This window comes from Columba livia, chromosome 5, assembly GCF_036013475.1.
Source record: "Columba livia isolate bColLiv1 breed racing homer chromosome 5, bColLiv1.pat.W.v2, whole genome shotgun sequence".
NCBI classification, from domain to species: Eukaryota; Metazoa; Chordata; class Aves; order Columbiformes; family Columbidae; genus Columba; species Columba livia.
Window position 1 is genome coordinate 59,397,089 of NC_088606.1, and position 19,838 is coordinate 59,416,926.

The 19,838-nt window shown below is 44.8% G+C and overlaps 1 protein-coding gene and 1 long non-coding RNA gene across 2 annotated transcripts in view; one reads left to right on the forward strand and one right to left on the reverse strand.

Moving 5' to 3' along the window:
- Positions 1 to 19,838, reverse strand: part of LOC110366091 (uncharacterized) — a 182,633-nt gene that overhangs the window by 63,969 nt on the left and 98,826 nt on the right. The window lies entirely within an intron of this gene.
- On the forward strand, positions 14,327 to 15,612 carry LOC110365170 (uncharacterized). The gene is made up of 2 exons (XM_021299236.2): positions 14,327 to 14,566; positions 14,707 to 15,612. Exon 2 carries the CDS (start codon positions 14,776 to 14,778, stop codon positions 15,610 to 15,612), a length of 837 nt encoding a protein of 278 aa, XP_021154911.2. The 5' UTR covers positions 14,327 to 14,566; positions 14,707 to 14,775.

The following is a 19,838-nucleotide window of genomic DNA, read 5'->3' on the forward strand; positions in this document are numbered from 1 at the left end:
CAACAATGTATTTTTGTCTGTGTGTGTGGTGTTAGTTTTTTTGGTTTGTTTTTTTTTTTTTTTAATCCTTGAGGGTCTGAAATGCAGCTGAACAATCCATTGTATGTTTCACTATGAGTTGTAAGGGTCAAATTCCAGCCCAAGGTACAAATGTTAACATTTCCATGACATTCATGAGTGTCATACATTCACATCTGAGCGTGGTCTACCCATAAACAAATAGAAGCCTACGAGACATTCTCCAATGCTATTTGAGAAGTCTGTTGCTCACTTGCCACTTGGGCACACCCATGCCTAATTTTCTTTTCAGCAAATGGCATTATCCTCTATACCCCCCACTTCGAAGCAATTACTCATTTCAAAAAATAATAGAACAGTAGTCCCCAAGCGACTGCATTCAAACATCTTTCCTGATGCTAAGCAAACATCACGCCATTCGGAGTATCATGCCTAAGCCTGGCCCTGTTTCTGGAAAAGGATTAGCACAAGCCAACCAGTCTGGCAGGACTGACAGTCATTGACTTCAAATCAAACCTCATCTCCACCCTGGAGTATGCCTGCAGGGGCTTCCTTCGGGAGACTTGCTGAGGGGAGAGAGGGGGAGGATAAGACACTGAAAGCCATCCCTTGGCTTAGGAACCCAAGTCCCGCTTTCAGAACAAGTAGAGGTTTAAGTGTCTCTGACTTCCAGTGAGACCCGCCCTCCAAAAGGTTGTCAGTTTTGAAAATCACATGAGACAACAGTCCAAAAATCACTTAGACTCTTTTTGAAAATTGTAGCCCTGCCACAGAATTCAAGTGTTATGCCATTGATACTTTTAGCTTGTAAACTAATAAGAAGGGAAACTTATTCTTTTAGACCAGGAAAAAAACTTCTACATAGAGAATTTTTGTGATTTCATACATTGAATCCTATCTGGAGTTATCACAGGTGACTTTCTTGCAATTCTGAAGAACTGTGTCCAGTTCTTGTTAAAATATAGACTAAGGACAAACGTGGAAATACTTAACATTTTTTCTAAGCCCAGTGTTTATAGGTTATAGTAATACATGGGTAGGAAGTGAATTAAGTCAGCACTATCCCATTGAAGTGTTTCTTAAAAGCTCAGTGCAAGATCTGACCAGGTCCACAGAGTAATTGAGCAAGATAATAAAAGATTTATTGTGAAAGCCTAGTTTTCCACAAATCCAACTGCCTGGCTTCGCTGATGCTCAGCTGATGTCAAATTTGCAGAAAGAAAAAGCAGAACAAAACACAACTGTCCCAGCTCCTGACCTCTTTCTAAGGTCCACATCTGATTTACTTTCGCAGAATGGAATCCAAGTCAAGAGCTGCCACTGCTAAAGGCATAAGCTTAGCTCTGCGACTCCACCAGGATGCTAAGAATATGAGACATAGCCAAAGGTGGCTGGAAGAAATAACTCCATGTGTGAACACTCAGTCTCTGGTTCCTTGGCTTTGGAAACCTATCGTTGCCTTTGATCAGGCAAAAAACCTCAGCACTGCCATCTCGCATTCAGGATCGCAAGGGTTTTAACCTACTGCAATCAACATTACAGAATGCCAGTGTCAATCGCAGAGTTGCTTCGGCAGTGTAGGCAGATGGAACAAGTTGTCGCTGGTCAGCGACAGATCCCCAGGACAGCCCCGCTTTGCAGACGGACAGAAGGACAGAGCATCCCAGCAGCGCTGCCACCCGAGCTCACACGTGCCCGATGCGATGTCCCAGATCTGTGGGTGGTGGAGCCAAGAACACAGATTCAACAGGCTCACGCAGGTTGTTGTTCTGCTCTCCACCCCAGACTTTTCCTACTGGCATAAACTAATCAAGTATGCTTTCGCTGAATAAAAATAATCCATCGGTAACTGTAATACAAGCTAGACCAAATTCATCTGAAGTTCATACTTCAAATCCTGGCCAAACGAGTGAACAATTATTATATATTTATTACTTTCTGCTACAAGCCTATCCAGCGGTAGAGGTGACTTCCATGAGTGTGAGATAAAATGTATTTACACAGAATGAACTTGTCTGGCAATCTGACTGTGGAGAATCATGCCATGTAGTGTGCCATTTTCCCCCTGTCATCATTCTAATCCTTGACTTTACTACACTGCATAAAAGTAGGAAGGAGAGAGGTACACGCAGATCCCCAAGATGTGTTACACTGATAGTTTGACAATGTTTATGGAGCAAAACTACATGAAAACAGATGTTTACAGAAAGTCTTAACATTAATCTTATGCTGGTAAATCAAACTACAGGGAAGAAACCCACTTATACACATATGTAAGGCATTGATATAAATCTCCCTTTTTCCATCCATTATTTGGCAAGGGGAAGAGAAGAATCTTAGTTATTACTGTTGAGTGGATTTCCAGCCAAAACTGATTGCTAGAAACATTAAAAAACCTTATTAGCCCAGTAAATATTTCACAGAAGAAAAAACGGCCAAAAGTTTATGTCAGCAAGAGGCAAGATCGTATCACCATATATTCATATACCAGTCAATTTTTGTATATACAGAAAATTAATACGTCTTCATGTCCAACGTGAGCTGCAAACATTTATAGCCTGAAAACAAACAGCCAGGGAGTGTCCAGACTAGCCCTTCTAAACAGCAAACAATTAACTCAAGGCGAAACTATACTGCAGACATGCCCAAATCCGGAGTGTGTTTCATTCCCTCTGGCTGAGAGGAGAAGTGAGGTTGAGTAGAGAAATAACTCTTTTTCTGGGAAGCAAGCAGAAGGCCTATTGCTCTAAAGAAAAGCCATGAGGGAAATAAATGAGTTTAAATAGTAGCAAAGCAAGAGGTAGCTGACTATGGCCATTACTGCTCTCTTCCTCTGCAACTGCACGACAGCATTCAAGGGAAGAAATGTAGAAAAGGAGCACTATAGAAAGGCATTTGCAGCAACAGTTTAAATGCATTTCAAAATATTCCTTTCTTATTAGCCACCTCATCAGCTAATTGTTCCTGTGCTTGAAAAAAGCCCTGGCTTTTCTGACAGAAGAGAGCTGCTGCTAACTCGTGTCCAACACAGCTTGCCCAAGGACTTTGCATCCCCTCCCAGCATGGAGCAGCCGAACAGCCCAACCATTATCACAACCATGTTACAAAGATAGTTTGGCTTCCAGTAGGGAAGCCAAAGCAAGACATAGAAGAGCTGCAGCGTCTTGGCAGGGGCCCTTATTAGGCAAACAAAATATACTAATCTTTTATATAAATCATCCACAGCGTTGCAGGCAATTTTGACGCGTTTTAGGTGTCGTGAGAATTGCTACAAGATATAATCTATACTTAACAACTCAATCCACTCATCCAGTATCCATGCCAGCAGTGATAACATCTGCTGTCTTCACGTGGCTGAATCTTCTCTACACAGTTGCATTTGTTTGCATTCTCTCTCCCTGCTATGTGTATGCTCTTTCTCCCTTTGCCTCCTGCTTTTGCAGACCTTGGGACATGGCACCAGCCCCCTCAGTACACCGCTTGCTCCAACTCCATGGGGTGCCAGTGACCTGGGGGGACTGGGAGAAGGGGGAAGGAGGCAGGGAGCTCCTGGGGCGGGTGAGCAGTAGGAGTGGGAACTCCTTGGACCAAAACAACACATTTCTTCAGGAATTCAAGGCCTTGGAACAGCACAGTGCAACAGTGCAAGCCCCACAGTAATAACTGGGCCCAGTATTTCTTCTTCTGAACAGAGACTCTCCCCAGGAGATTCCACATTTATTAGAGTGCGTTAATTATTAATTCAGATGCTTTTTAGCTCCACTTTGTTGCTGTTAAACCAGGAACTGAAAAATTTACCAGGCACTTAATTGAGCTACAAACCTGGAGCAGTGCTGTCTGCAACTTAGTCTTACAACGTAATTCCTACAAGGGTTGAGAAAAAAACCACAGGAAACTACGAGGATGATATATTATGGCTTGGTGAGCAGTTCTCAAACACACCACCTTGGGAAAAGCAAGGCTTAGGAGTATTATTGAATCTTCTAATGATTCCAGATGTTCAGATTATGGTATTAGCCAAAAAAATTCTGCCCCTCCCCCCCCCAGTATTGTAAAACTGTGAACCTTTCTTTCATATAATGAACAAAGGTGGCTTACTAGAACACATGATACAAAGGTGGCAGCTCTTAAAACAATCATGAAGATTTGCCTAAAAGAAGATCTCATGAGGAAAGTGCTGTTACTGGCACTACTCCAAATCAATCTCTAGGATATACCCAAGGTAGAATTTATGGTCCATAAAACCAATCTATAATTCGAACTTGGGTTGATTTCAACACAGTAGCTTAAATTTAAATATTTGTGTAGCTTCAACAGAAGTGGCTAGTGGCTGAATATATCGTGGAGCCTGGAACTGGCTTCCTTCCTTCACCTAACACAGCTTGAGCTGGCATCTTTGGGACAGGCTATTTTGCAACCCCTGAAAAGCAGAGAATTAAAAAAACAGGTGGACGTGCAATTAAGTTGTGTGGGTTGCAGTCTTTTCACAGTAGTCCAGCCTGATATATTTTTAGCAATTCATTGCAAGAAATCTGTACATCCCTTTTTCACACTTGAGAGTATCAATAAACTCAGCTCTAAAGAAAAAGCAAGAAGGAGAAGCCTCTCCCTTCCCTACACAGCCTTCTGTTAATATAAAAACAAGCTCTGCCTTTCCCCTCCCTGACCATATAAAGGGGATCAGTCTTGGGCCATTAGGCGAGATGTACATGACAGTAAGTTTGCATACCAGCTACTTTACTTGCTTTACTTTACACCAGACACGCTTTGATCTTACAATCAAAACATGTTTTCATTCTGAACATTTGCATCCATGCTACACATGTATGAGCTCTAGTCATGCAAACAGGTTGTGCTTATAGGACTATGCAAAACATGACTGAGTTTTATACAGTAGTTCTTAGGAGCTGAGAGAAGGAACAGCAAGAAAAGCTCAAGAGGGCATAACAGCTGCTTTTCTTAGGCAATTTATTGTGTTACTCTGCACACCCACAACCTTGGGGGAAGGGCTGGGATACATGTTCATAGGCCCAGTAGTGAATTAGATGCAATTTGTATGAAAAAAAAATGTGGCTCTTGCCAATACAAATCAGAGTATGCCACAATTAACTGCTAACTTCTGATTTTAAGATGGTTGCGAAGGAAGAAAAACCCTTTCCCTAACTATGTATTTCTTTTGTATATTTAATTATTTCAATACAAACAAAAATGGAACTTTGCCAGGGTTTCATTAAGGTTTGATATTCCAACTACTTGCTAGAGAAAAATCTTCTTTACTGCTTTTATTTCTTAAAAAGCTGCAGTTTGAAATTTGTCAGGACATAGGAAAGTTCAAATAAATTACTGTTTGTATAGCTCTCTCAGATCTCCAGATGAAAAGCTTAAGAAGTATATAATATCAGCCAGAACAGCTGTAACATGTACAAATGCTGAGTTACACGTCATGGTTTAGCAAATTATACTGGCATCAGTTTTCATCCAGTGTCCCATCCAAAGCATTCAGTACTAAGACCTACACTAGCTTTGTGATCAGAACAACAAAGTCCTAGATGCCTTTTCTCTCTCATACTTGCATTAATTAGCCTTAGAATGTAGCGTTCTACTTGAAAAATATGGAACACACAGTAATCAAAGCCACATCCATATATGTATAAATATACCAAAAGTCAAAAGGCTTTGCATAGAAGCCTCCCAACAAAAGTTTAATTTTTTGAAACCTCAGGGCGGGAGGGAATTTCCATTTGTTTCACATCCTTTTCAATGCAAAAAAAGATGCTTGCAGGACCCTCTCCAATATTGTGCTGTGTGTATGTGTCCAGGTTCTGTGCTACATCTCCTACACGCTGGGTCCCTGCTTGCTCAGGCCAGCTCTACCCACCGCCTCCATCGCAGCAGGGTACGGTCAGCCTGCAACAAGGACGGTGCACAAGGCAGCTGCTGGCACTTGCAGAAGGAACGGGAGAAGGGAGAGGTCAGGATGCTTTTGCGAGGACCCTGTGTGGGCACAGCTTCAGCAGGAAGGGTGGAGGTAACTGCCACCCAAGAGCGGCCCATAGCACGAAGATGAAGGAGCTCCCAAAGGAGGTGGGAGCAGTGGGTTTGGATCCCCTTTGGCAAAGGAGGGACCTAAACCTGGGTAACCTGCTTTCTGGATGAGACTTCAAAGCTGGGACTGCTCCTCCTCTCCCACTCACACGCCCCGAGGTGCGGCTTTACACACAGCCTTACTGGGCTTCCTCTCGGCATTCTGGAGGGCTGTGCACCCACCCATCGGCACGGTGGCTGCTGCTGAGCCCTGGCTCCCCTCACACACACACTCAGGCACCCGCAACCCACCTCATGGGCGCTTTCTTGGTGCCTCAGTCCCCCTTGAATAAAAAGAAATAGCACTTCCCTAACTCACTGAGATTTTCTGAAGATAAAATACATTAAAAGCTAAGCTGTCAGAGCATGAAAACAGATAATATTTGTCAGACTGATAGACTGAAAGACACAAGAGCCCCAAAAGTGCCTCCTATGCCACCTCTGAACCACCCTCTGGCAGGAGCAGAGGGGCCAGCAGAGGTTTGTAAAGCAGCCTTGCAGCTCCCTCCTCCCCGAGCCCACAGAGTTAATTGCATTAAGTCTTACATGGGTCCTACAGGGGGAAAAGAAAAGCATCTCTCGGGTTACTTAGAGGTTGTTGAGAGCACCTCCGAGGGCACCAAATTGCACGGGCTGATTATGCGCTGTGCCAATAAGCTTTGCTGAATGTAAAATTAAGACAGCTAATTAGTGTAAGTTCAGTGTTACATTAGCCGTAATCTATTTAAGCGATATGATTGCGATGAGGAAGCCCACAAGCTGCTCAGGACAAGAAAGTGTTCTGCTTAAACAGAAAAGCTTTCATTTGGATATATTGCACTTCTTTTCTCCAATTTGTCTTGAAAAATTCTGGTGGATTAAATGCCACTAATGGATTCAGTGCTTATCCTTTAGCTCTGCTTAAACAATTGTAATAAAATATACATATACTGAGATTGTTTTAATTTTAGTTCTAAGCTTTTGAAAACTTCAGAAATATATATTTCAGTCACTAGACTTCTTTTAAGTTTAGTAACACCACAAAATCTACATGCTCTAATATTTACTGGTACTAACCTGTTTCCACTGAAGTCAATGGCAAAAATACCATTGTTTTTATTGACTATAGGTTCAGGCCCTTAAGAATAGAAAAATATACCAAAAAAAGAAAAAAAATATTTCAAATAAGCTAAATCTCTTTCTTAATATAACCCAATTTCCTGCAGTAGCTTCATTACCTTTCCTTTCAAGAATTTGTATTCTGCAAATTAGAAGGATTTTTAAAATACTTTTTAGGGTGCCATTTCTTTCTTTTTTAATGCCCATAAACAAATACGTTAACGAGCTCAAAAGATTTATTAGTCAGTCTAGAATGACACAGTTAGCAGATGAACTCTCTAGCAAGCTTCTTTCTTGCTATACTTAAAAGATTAGGAACAAAGGAGAAAACAGAAAATCTGAATTGCAAGAGCTTAGTGTGTTCCATCAGTTGACAAAAGAAAGAGGATGATTCCCTTTGCTCCCACCCAGGGAACAGATATTTCATTGTTCCTCTGTTTGGTGACTGTCCGAAACTTGTCTGAATACCTTTCATTTGGTAATGGCCAGGAACTGTAATCTTACCATCTGACATGGCAGAAGGACAAGATGATGCTGAATAGAGGAGCAGTGGGAAGGATTTTAAACAGACAACCATCCTTTCAACTACTACAATAAAACAGGTACAGAGACACAGAAATGTCTTGCACAGGACACTAAGTTGACATTCAATCCCCAGAACAATCTGTATAATAAAGGAGCAGTATAATGAAGATCAACTTCCAGCAGTTAGCATTCAAAAGCGGAGTAGTTCAGGCCTGCTTGAAACAAATACTTCTAGAAGAGATCTGAAGCATTAACAGCCAATTTCTTTTTTCTTCCTCTCAGCTCCATTTTGAAAGTTTACGAAACCAGGAGCATGAAATAACTCATCTAGAAATCAATGTTTTGTCATAGTGTGCTTGATTTTATCTTGCTTTCAAAGTGCTTGGATTAATTATATCATTAAGCATTAATTACCAAAGTATTTTAGATATTACACATCCAGATTTAACATACCTACTTGCCCAAAACACAGAAATTTGTATGCCAGAGTTTCCAAAATACAAAGCAAATCCTTCAAAGCGCTCATAAGCACCAAGCTCCCTTCCAGAAGATGAGCAGAGCTGGCATCCCGGCACAGACGCGCAGCAGCCTGCGTGCACACACACACACACACGTGCCCTGCAAACACCGTGCCACCAACACATTGGGGAAGCAGCTACACATAAGCTCTCCTCCGAGCCTGAAGGATGTATTTATTTGCATTTACAGCATTATCACAAAAAATGCTTATTTGTAATGCCTCAGAGGCCATTGACACACACTCACTGTTGTGTAGTGTTTAAAATTTGTTCACATCATATCACTTTCTAACAATATCTCCTGCTTATAATAATCTTTTTGAGCTGTTTAAGATGCTTGCGGGGAAAAGACAAACCTTGTAAAAAGAAGTAGAGGATGCAAGAAGTTAATGGAATCCAGTCATAATGAAGTTTATTGAAAGAGCAGGGAGCTGTCAATAGGGAGACCAGAATGAAGAGCAGAGCTGAGTGTCTGCTGAGATAATTTAAGACCAGCAGACAGCGTCCCAGATTCTTTACTGGATCCATAGGTTTTCCCTCATTACTCAGTCTTTCTATGGTTATAGTAAAACAACAACGGAAATGTCTTCTTTGTATTGAATGAATCCATTCACATCCAGGAATTGGATTTCTTCCCACAAAATCATTTCCAGACCAGTTAAAACAACAAACAAACAAAACCTTTCTTCTAAGTGTTTATATCTGCAGCACCAGCAGGTACATGAAATCAATGTTCTCCCAATTAAAGCACTCTATATTATGAGAAAAACCACAACATCCCTGCAAACAGAAAACGAGCTTCACTAGAATAATTTAGACTTTTTTTTCTAGAAAAATGCTGCAAGTGAACTGATAATTTGGTACAATAGGACAGTGTTCAAACTGTGTGAATGGAGGGAAAGAGTCAAACAAGGCCTCAACAATTTAAAGTGGGGAGGGAGAAAGTTTCATGATTTAAGGAAAAACATCAGATGCATGGCACACTGTCAAACAGAAAAGAATGCTACTTACAAGGTGTTTTATTTGTCAGCCCTCAAAAACAAATAATGAAAAAGGCAGCTGACCAGAACCCAGGGAAACATTCTCTAAGAGCATCCCCAAATTTCAGCACAAGAGTCCTAAAATCTCCCAAAATGAATTAATTTAGTATTGCGCAGCCTCTCCCCATGGCGTGCCCAGAACACCACGACAACTTTCAACCCTGTACCCTCCAGCCGAAGCATTTCGGTGTTACAGCATCCAGCAGAAAGCTAAAAACGTCTTTTCACCTTGAGTGTGAGAAAAATGGATATATAGGAATGTATGTTTGTACAATACACGGGCACTAGGAAAAAAGTGATAGGTAACATTTTGGCCTAGAATTTCTGCAAATTCTGGAAATAAGCAGGTGATAAATGGCTGCAACTGTAATGAAAGACAGTGGGAAAAACAAAAGGAATGAATAAGAGTGAGAATGCCAAGTTACACACAAAAGAAACAAAAAGCTTGTTATATGCAAAGCATGAATGCCAATTCTGAAACATGTATTCTGCTAATTTTGCCAAGTCTGATCAAAATATTCTATTTGAAAAAAAACAGAACACAGTTTGACAAAGTGTTGTGTGTTTTGTTGTGGTGGTTTCTTTTCTATTATTTTTAAGGACTTTCACACTACAATGGTTCTCTAAGAAAATTCTTGTTAAAAATTATTAATTTTTGTTGGGGGTAGAAAACAGCTACTTTTAACCCTTTGGGTGTAGTAAAAAATAAAATATTACAGTCCAATGAAAGGCGCCTTTGTGAGACCACAGTAGGTACATTGTTCTTCTGCTGCCCTAATTATTATAAACGATCCACTTTACATTGAGTGCCTCTAGGCCTCCCAGGAATGGGACATTAGTGGACATTAGTGGTGGTAAGAACCACATAGATAAAGTCTGCTTTAGCCATCCTGTTATGACAAACGTCCCAAAATCTTGGCTGAGGTTAAATGGAAATAGTGAGGAAGATGTCACAGTTGGAGATGTCATGAGGGTCATGACTGTGTGAAATGAAGCAGGAAATAATTTAGTTAGGTCCTGGCTCATTTTAATTGCTGTGAGATGTTTTCACAGACTGATCCCTAGCATTTTGTTTAAATACTCAAAGAATATTTTCTGTAGATGTTAATAATGTTTGAATTTCAACAACTGCAAAGAAGATGGATAAAGCTTTCATTTGTTTATTGATCAATCCTAAAACGTAGTAATAAAATCAGAAATAGTGGCTGATTTTGATATTTTCATCTTACTGGTTCTGTATGAAGTAAACCCTACGAATCTGGAGGAGCATGTAAAAATGCAATCAGCAAGAACACCAAGAAACATGTGCAAACACCTCAAGAACTGAAACTGAAATAAGACAGACTGGTTTTGTTACTCTTGTTCTAAGATTTCTATGCCGTGTTTACAAAGTTTGTTGTTCTCTCAGGTTTCACTCAAATACAAATGGCAACAGGTGCAATCTAGCAGTCAAAGAGTCACATACAACTGGTAACAAAACCAGGCCAGGAGATGCCTGCTTTCAGTGATCTATGAATATGCTCTGGATGCTGCTGCTGAATGATTTGCAGTATTGGATGATTCTAGTATTTTCATATTGCTCAACAGTGCATTAAATGGCACACATAGATACAAAGATGTATCAAAAGGTGTGTGAAACAGGGAACTTTGAATTTTAGACAGTATCAGCTTTAACTATATAATTTATGCATGCTTAGTAATAGCTACAGTTATTTTTACACATTAAAGAACCTTCTTTAATGTAAGTAAGAGAATTTAGGAGATAAGCCTGGTGTCTGCAGCAGTTTTGCTAACAGGTTAAGCGTTCCTTAGCACAATGCAGGGTGTTTTAAGTGCAGTATTTACTAAAATGATATATTTGTTGGTGGCTCTGAGTTGATCACATCATTTACTGCATTTGCCGCACCGTTGTTTAGCACTCGTGTCCAAGGGATGGTCACACAAACGAGTGAAAGCTCCATTGTCAGCCCAGCCATGAGTAACTGAAGAGAATGAATCGCACACTTGTTGTAGACCAGCGAGGATTTAATAAACAGTAGTATGAAGTACTTCTTGGCTCTGCCTACAGAGGGTCACAACTGATCATCCACAAATAAACATTAGTTTTAAAAAGAGCGTATTTCGGATTCTAATAAACATTCCTGTAGCAGAATAATACATTCTTTTCACCTCTGTGGGTAGCTATGCAGTGAGTTTCACATTGTATAATTTAGGGAATCAAGTGCTGAAGGGAAGTTGTTGCACATCTTCACACACAGATCAATAATGAATTGGCATGGAGATCCTTTCAATTATAACAAAAGATTATCGGTAGTAGCCTTCATAGCTTATCAGTGGGGACTGGAAGAGATGCAAAAAGTCTATACCACAAATACTTCAAAGTCAGACACAGAAAAAATATGAACGAGTAGCAAGATAAACCAACAGGTGCTATTATACTTATCTTTTTCTCTTGCAGTCTACAAAACAGAATGTTTGAACCTCAATATACCAGTGTTTAAACCAGTCATTACAATTGACACACCAGAATGAAGATAAACTGATAAAACCTCATGCAGGTCTTTTAAGCCTTTCATATTTTAGAGAGGTTTCTTGGTGACACTGCAAAGAGCAGCTATGCAAGTAAATATATTCCTACCTACAGCTCTACAGTAGCTAAAGTCTCCAGCCCTGTGTGGCTGTGTGGTTGATTTCTGATTTATTCCTCTGTGCACTCATGTACCTAGAGGATAATAGTTATCTCACAGCAGCACCATTCATATTTCAAAACTTATGATGGTATGCTAGTATCCATAATGCCATGTGGATTTACTGCTCCAAGACACTCCTCAGCGCATCTTGGGTCCTATTCACAGATGAACATCAAATGCATTCCCACCCAAAGGTCATTAAAATAATGACTACTGATTCTTTTCAGTTCCTCTCAGCACAACATCACAGCAGATTCTGTCTGTCAGGTACTCCCTCCCTTTTTTCTTACTGGGAGCAGCAGGACAGGGAGGTACCAACATGATTCTGGGGAGTCTTTTGCCCAGCATCTCAGATACTCCAGAAGGAACAGCTCCCATTTACCTCCTGAAGAGACAATGAAACTCAGCTGAAGAACTGGAAGAGACCAAAAATGGGTTTCCTCTGGTCACCCCTCCCCTTTAGATGCACATATTTACAGTAACTTCTAAGGAGATGTAAGACAAACACTGCAGGCGGTACGTAGGAGTGAGGCTGGGTTAGCTTTTATCGTTCTAGCAGCGCATTAATACCTTGGTGGTGATGAACTAACAACCTGCCTGAAGAGATTGTTTTTGAGATACACACCGTCTGACACTCTAGTGCAATGAACACCACCCAGTACACAAGCACTGCACCTTTCTACAAGGGAGAAACAAGAAATGCAGGCGGATTTGTTTGCTGGGTCCTGCCTGGGTTGCTATAACTCTGCTAATTTCTGCCGATAACAAGTAAGTCTTGAAGCTACATTGCGCTGGTGCTGTCAGGCGATAAACAACAGTCCTAAGCCAAGTTTTTCAGTGGGATACTGACCCTGGTTTTAGAAAGGCCACATTTGAAATACAGTAATAGCCACAGTATAAAAATAAGTGAGCTATTTTAAAATTGACTCATACCTCTTAGAATATGAAGGATATATTAATTTATTTCATCTGACCGAAACAGAGAAGGATTGCCCAATTTACAAAGTTTTTCAGCCTATACTATCTTTTTTCCACTTCAGTCACATCAGGTCTCTAATCAAATACAATTCACAGCATGAGGATTCCTGTTCTTAACTTAATTCAAAGAAGTGAAGAATGGGAACAGTTTGGATGGAGAGGGCTTCTCTGCTTGGGTATAAAGAGACTGTTTTCACAGACACACTCCAAAATTACTGTTCATGTAAACTATACACATTAAATATTATTTACACATTATACACATTAAATGCACTTATGAATACAGGTTTTCTTCCTCTTTAGAGATTAGGCCAGGGTCTGGTCTGCCCTTCTTAGTTTAAAACCCCTCCCCAAATGATTATATTATCTTCACTAGAATTAGCTCAAAGCACTTAATCAAAACAATCACAATTTAATAATAATTTATATTTTTTTGCATGAAAAAGTTATAGAAATAAATTATTTTCACTTGGAGAAGTATAATTAACAACATGTTCAATATCAAAGACCTCAGTTTTTGGAAAGAGATTTAAACAGATCAACTACTTAGAGAAAAGACAACAAGCTTGCTATGCAAGTAGGAAAAAGAGTGTTGGCTTGTTTGTTTGTTTAAATACACCACTTTTTTAAACACCAATCAAATTTCTGAAGTCCTAATGCAGACAAACCTGCCTCTAAAATCTTGAATTGGCAAGAGACATATTTTCCACAAGTCCACAAAACAATGCTTACATTTATTTTGATGTGAGAAAAACAAAAAATTGAAGTTGGAAACTCTCTCCTGAAATTGATGGCACTTATCTTCCAAGAGACAGAAGCAAACAAGGTGATGGAAATTATGTTCTGAGTATTCCCACTCAGAATATTCACTCTGTGAATAGAAACAAACCAGAATTTTAGCTGTATAATAAAATATTCAGTATTTTCTGCCTTCAAAAAAATTTTACCAAAAATACTACCAACACTAAGGTTGGAGGCAAGGAGAAATAGTAACCACCAGCCCCTGCCCCAAATATCAAACCACCTTTAATTCTAAAGATAAAAATATCACAGAATCATAGAACCATTTTATTGGAAAAGAACATTAAGATCTTCGAGTGCAACAGTTAACCTCACACTGACAAGTCCATCTCTGAAGCACGACTCCTCGAACCTCAGCTGAGAACCACGCTCTGTTTGCCTGCTCTGCTCAAGCCACAGAGGAGGGGCCAGGTTCTCAGCTCAAGGGACACGGGGATTATGACATTTCTCATGTGCACAAGCGCCAGCGCCAGCCAGAGCGCTACCCGTGCAAGCACCGTGGGAGCAGACAGTGCACGGTGACGTCACCGAGCGATGGCCTGTGACATCAGCGAGCGATGGCCTGTGACCTCACGTCCCTCGCTGCTTATCTGCGGGCGCCGGCACCGCCCGGCCCAGCCTGGCTCGTGGCTGGACCCCTGCCGAGCGTGCCTGCGAGGTCTGGAGGTCGGAGCGAGGCTTGTCCCGGTGCTGGCCGGTGCTTTGGTGCTGCCGTCGGCAGCTCTCGGTGCCTGTTCCAGAACCACCCCGTGTTTCCCCGGCCCTGCCTGGTTCAGGCAGCCGGGCTCTGCGGGACACGCGTGCAGCGGCAGAGGTGAGCTGTGCGGGGAAACGTCCCCCGCGGTGGGAGATGGGGCCTTGAGAGCTTGCTGGGTGTCCTTCTCAAGGGGCCTGTAATTTTCTTGCTCCCAGCCTTGGGACAGCAAGTGACCACGGCCTCTCTCTCTTTTGCAGCGTGTGACAGCAGCAACAGGGAGCAGCTCCTTGTCCTCGGCTCTCCCCAGCCAGCGGCAAGAAGCAAACATGGCCGCAGAGACAGAGTGGAGCTGCCCCATGTGCCGCAGCGCTGACGATGAAGTGGCCTATGTGACCCCCTGCATGCACCAGTTGTGCCTGGGCTGCGTTCTGCGCTGGGCCAAGAGGAGATCATCGTGCCCCCTTTGCAGGCAGACTGTCAACACGGTCGTGTTCTCCGTCTGGTCAGAGCATGACTTTCTGGAGATGGATCTGCCAGAGCCCTCAGATCCATCGGCCGACAGCGACCAGGACGAGCAGGAGGCTGCGGAGCTGATGCGCAGGAACTACGTGGCCGCCTTGCAGCCCCAGGTCTGGGCTGGACTGTTCCGCTCCTCCAGGGAGATCATGGAGCCCCTGCTCTCCTGGGTCAACGAGGTGCTGCAGGGGCCTTTCTGGTGGGAGCTGGCCATGGCACAGGGCACCATCGTAACAGCTCTGTGCCGCCACGGCCTGGACCAGGAGGCCTTGGTGCGCGAGCTGCGGCCCTTCCTGCGAGACCAGACGGCGACGTTTGTGCGCCAGCTCATGGACGTCGCCGCAGAGCGCTGCAGTGAGCGGGTCCTGCGGCAGCTGCCGCTCCTGCAGTCCCCGGCTGCCCAGCAGCAGGACGACAGCCCTGCGGACACCCCTGGGCCCACCGCCTCCCCGGGGGGACCTGCTGCCCCCAGCCCCCCAGCGCAGGAGGAGCCGCCTGAGGAGCTGGGGCAGGTGGTGGCAGGTCCCTCCACCGCTGCCCAGGGCAGGGACCGCTCACCTGGGGAGCCCCGGCGCGCCCCGAAGAGGAGGGCCAGTGTCCCCAGCACCTCTGCAGCCCACAAGAGGCCACGACACCGGCGACAGTAAGGGGACCGCACACCAGAGAAACCCAGTCCGGGCCAGCAGCTGGGGCAGGCGCTGGCCCCCAGGGGGACTTGGAGATGCAACCACAGGGAGACTGGGCTGCACAGCACATTTCTCCCTGACCTGCACCATCAATTTTCTCCTCCTGTACATACTTCTGTCTAATGTAATATATCTAGTTCCTTGGTTCAACTATTAAAGTATTTGTTCTCAAAGCTTGTTGTAGCCTCGCTTCTTCTTGGATCTGGAAATGGGTGGTGGGAAAACAAAAAAATCCTCCCAGCATTAAGAGCTTTTGCAAGTTATCCAGAAATCTACATCATAACAAAATATTTTTTCCTCTGGTGAAAGCTCCTGAAATTCACAGTACAACACATCCTTTCAGCTGCCATTCTTGTGTAGACAGAGCTGACTCATATGACGCTAACAAACAGATTTCAGCACACACTCTGAACCTGAGCGTTTGTGCTAATATTCTTGGTGCTGCCCTCCCTGAGCTGAAGTGGAAGCTGCTGATTACAGGGACCTAAGTCTGAATTAACGAAAGTATCTGCTTTTCGCCCAGAGCGTGATCTTCCTGATCACCTTCCCTTTGCTCAACAGACAAACTATTTCCTCATCTATATATGGATAGAAAGGGGAAGCAAAACGGCTGTGTCCTTAAGGTGAATTGTATTGTTAGCTAAACACGCAAATGATGAGCTTGGAGGAACATACATACTTTTAAGACGTGGAGATCATATTGATAGTGTTTTACGAAAGTTAAAGTACATTAAGTGGTGCCAAAGCTTAGTTTACAACAGGTAGCATACACTACACCCTTGTGTACACACCTCTCTGCAGAGAGAATAAAATTGTCTTTCAGCAGATCGATGTTGCTGGCATTCCACATCCCCAGCCCCTGGACTGCTGGGACTTCCAGGTCTCTCTCCAGGGTGCCAGCCCTGCCAGTGCTCCCTAACAGAGTGCAGGCACAGGAGGGGACACCTGGGGTGGCCTGTCCCTGAAATGTTGTGAAGCTACAAAAGGTCATTAGAGATGCATTGAGGAGGCCTTCACACATTCTGTTACGTTTGGTTTTCTTACAAGTCATGGAATAAGATAAAGCCTGCACACTCACAGGGAGGAAGCCTAATGACCTGATTTTGTAAGTGGGCACCTCATGCTTAACTGGAGGGCACAGAGCAACATCCCACTGGGTAACCACTTGCAAAGCCTTCCTCTGCTGCTGAATCAGGGGTTGAGGTGTCACACACTTCTCCTGTTAGCAGGTTTGAAGACCACGACAGACAACAGTCAGTACTTGATAATCCCTCTTCACTTTACTTCCTTCAAGACACATTCATCTAAAAGCAAATTCTGAGCAGACATTATCCCATCTTTATTACTTTTGGCTCCTTAGAAATTAAGGCATGGAAAGAATTCCTATTCATACAGTATGCAGTGATGACTGGGTAAGTTTCAGTTCTACACAGGTGGCATCTTCCAAGCTTCCTCTCAAATCATTAAGAAGATCATCAAGTCCAACAGTTAACCTCACACTGACAAGTCCATCTCTGAAGCACGACTCCTCGAACCTCAGATGAGAACCACGCTCTGTTTGCCTGCTCTGCTCAAGCCACAGAGGAGGGGCCAGGTTCTCAGCTCAAGGGACACGGGGATTATGACATTTCTCATGTGCACAAGCGCCAGCGCCAGCCAGAGCGCTACCCGTGCAAGCACCGTGGGAGCAGACAGCGCACGGTGACGTCACCGAGCGATGGCCTGTGACATCAGCGAGCGATGGCCTGTGACCTCACGTCCCTCGCTGCTTATCTGCGGGCGCCGGCACCGCCCGGCCCAGCCTGGCTCGTGGCTGGACCCCTGCCGAGCGTGCCTGCGAGGTCTGGAGGTCGGAGCGAGGCTTGTCCCGGTGCTGGCCGGTGCTTTGGTGCTGCCGTCGGCAGCTCTCGGTGCCTGTTCCAGAACCACCCCGTGTTTCCCCGGCCCTGCCTGGTTCAGGCAGCCGGGCTCTGCGGGACACGCGTGCAGCGGCAGAGGTGAGCTGTGCGGGGAAACGTCCCCCGCGGTGGGAGATGGGGCCTTGAGAGCTTGCTGGGTGTCCTTCTCAAGGGGCCTGTAATTTTCTTGCTCCCAGCCTTGGGACAGCAAGTGACCACGGCCTCTCTCTCTTTTGCAGCGTGTGACAGCAGCAACAGGGAGCAGCTCCTTGTCCTCGGCTCTCCCCAGCCAGCGGCAAGAAGCAAACATGGCCGCAGAGACACAGTGGAGCTGCCCCATGTGCCGCAGCGCTGACGATGAAGTGGCCTATGTGACCCCCTGCATGCACCAGTTGTGCCTGGGCTGCGTTCTGCGCTGGGCCAAGAGGAGATCATCGTGCCCCCTTTGCAGGCAGACTGTCAACACGGTCGTGTTCTCCGTCTGGTCAGAGCATGACTTTCTGGAGATGGATCTGCCAGAGCCCTCAGATCCATTGGCCGACAGCGACCAGGACGAGCAGGAGGCTGCGGAGCTGATGCGCAGGAACTACGTGGCCGCCTTGCAGCCCCAGGTCTGGGCTGGACTGTTCCGCTCCTCCAGGGAGATCATGGAGCCCCTGCTCTCCTGGGTCAACGAGGTGCTGCAGGGGCCTTTCTGGTGGGAGCTGGCCATGGCACAGGGCACCATCGTAACAGCTCTGTGCCGCCACGGCCTGGACCAGGAGGCCTTGGTGCGCGAGCTGCGGCCCTTCCTGCGAGACCAGACGGCGACGTTTGTGCGCCAGCTCATGGACGTCGCCGCAGAGCGCTGCAGTGAGCGGGTCCTGCGGCAGCTGCCGCTCCTGCAGTCCCCGGCTGCCCAGCAGCAGGACGACAGCCCTGCGGACACCCCTGGGCCCACCGCCTCCCCGGGGGGACCTGCTGCCCCCAGCCCCCCAGCGCAGGAGGAGCCGCCTGAGGAGCTGGGGCAGGCGGTGGCAGGTCCCTCCACCGCTGCCCAGGGCAGGGACCGCTCACCTGGGGAGCCCCGGCGCGCCCCGAAGAGGAGGGCCAGTGTCCCCAGCACCTCTGCAGCCCACAAGAGGCCACGACACCGGCGACAGTAAGGGGACCGCACACCAGAGAAACCCAGTCCGGGCCAGCAGCTGGGGCAGGCGCTGGCCCCCAGGGGGACTTGGAGATGCAACCACAGGGAGACTGGGCTGCACAGCACATTTCTCCCTGACCCGCACCATCAATTTTCTCCTCCTGTACATACTTCTGTCTAATGTAATATATCTAGTTCCTTGGTTCAACTATTAAAGTATTTGTTCTCAAAGCTTGTTGTAGCCTCGCTTCTTCTTGGATCTGGAAATGGGTGGTGGGAAAAAAAAAAAAATCCTCCCAGCATTAAGAGCTTTTGCAAGTTATCCAGAAATCTACATCATAATAAAATATTTTTTCCTCTGGTGAAAGCTCCTGAAATTCACAGTACAACACATCCTTTCAGCTGCCATTCTTGTGTAGACAGAGCTGACTCATATGACACTAACAAACAGATTTCAGCACACACTCTGAACCTGAGCGTTTGTGCTAATATTCTTGGTGCTGCCCTCCCTGAGCTGAAGTGGAAGCTGCTGATTACAGGGACCTAAGTCTGAATTAACGAAAGTATCTGCTTTTCGCCCAGAGCGTGATCTTCCTGATCACCTTCCCTTTGCTCAACAGACAAACTATTTCCTCATCTATATATGGATAGAAAGGGGAAGCAAAACGGCTGTGTCCTTAAGGTGAATTGTATTGTTAGCTAAACACGCAAATGATGAGCTTGGAGGAACATACATACTTTTAAGACGTGGAGATCATATTGATAGTGTTTTACGAAAGTTAAAGTACATTAAGTGGTGCCAAAGCTTAGTTTACAACAGGTAGCATACACTACACCCTTGTGTACACACCTCTCTGCAGAGAGAATAAAATTGTCTTTCAGCAGATCGATGTTGCTGGCATTCCACATCCCCAGCCCCTGGACTGCTGGGACTTCCAGGTCTCTCTCCAGGGTGCCAGCCCTGCCAGTGCTCCCTAACAGAGTGCAGGCACAGGAGGGGACACCGGGGGTGGCCTGTCCCTGAAATGTTGTGAAGCTACAAAAGGTCATTAGAGATGCATTGAGGAGGCCTTCACACATTCTGTTACGTTTGGTTTTCTTACAAGTCATGGAATAAGATAAAGCCTGCACACTCACAGGGAGGAAGCCTAATGACCTGATTT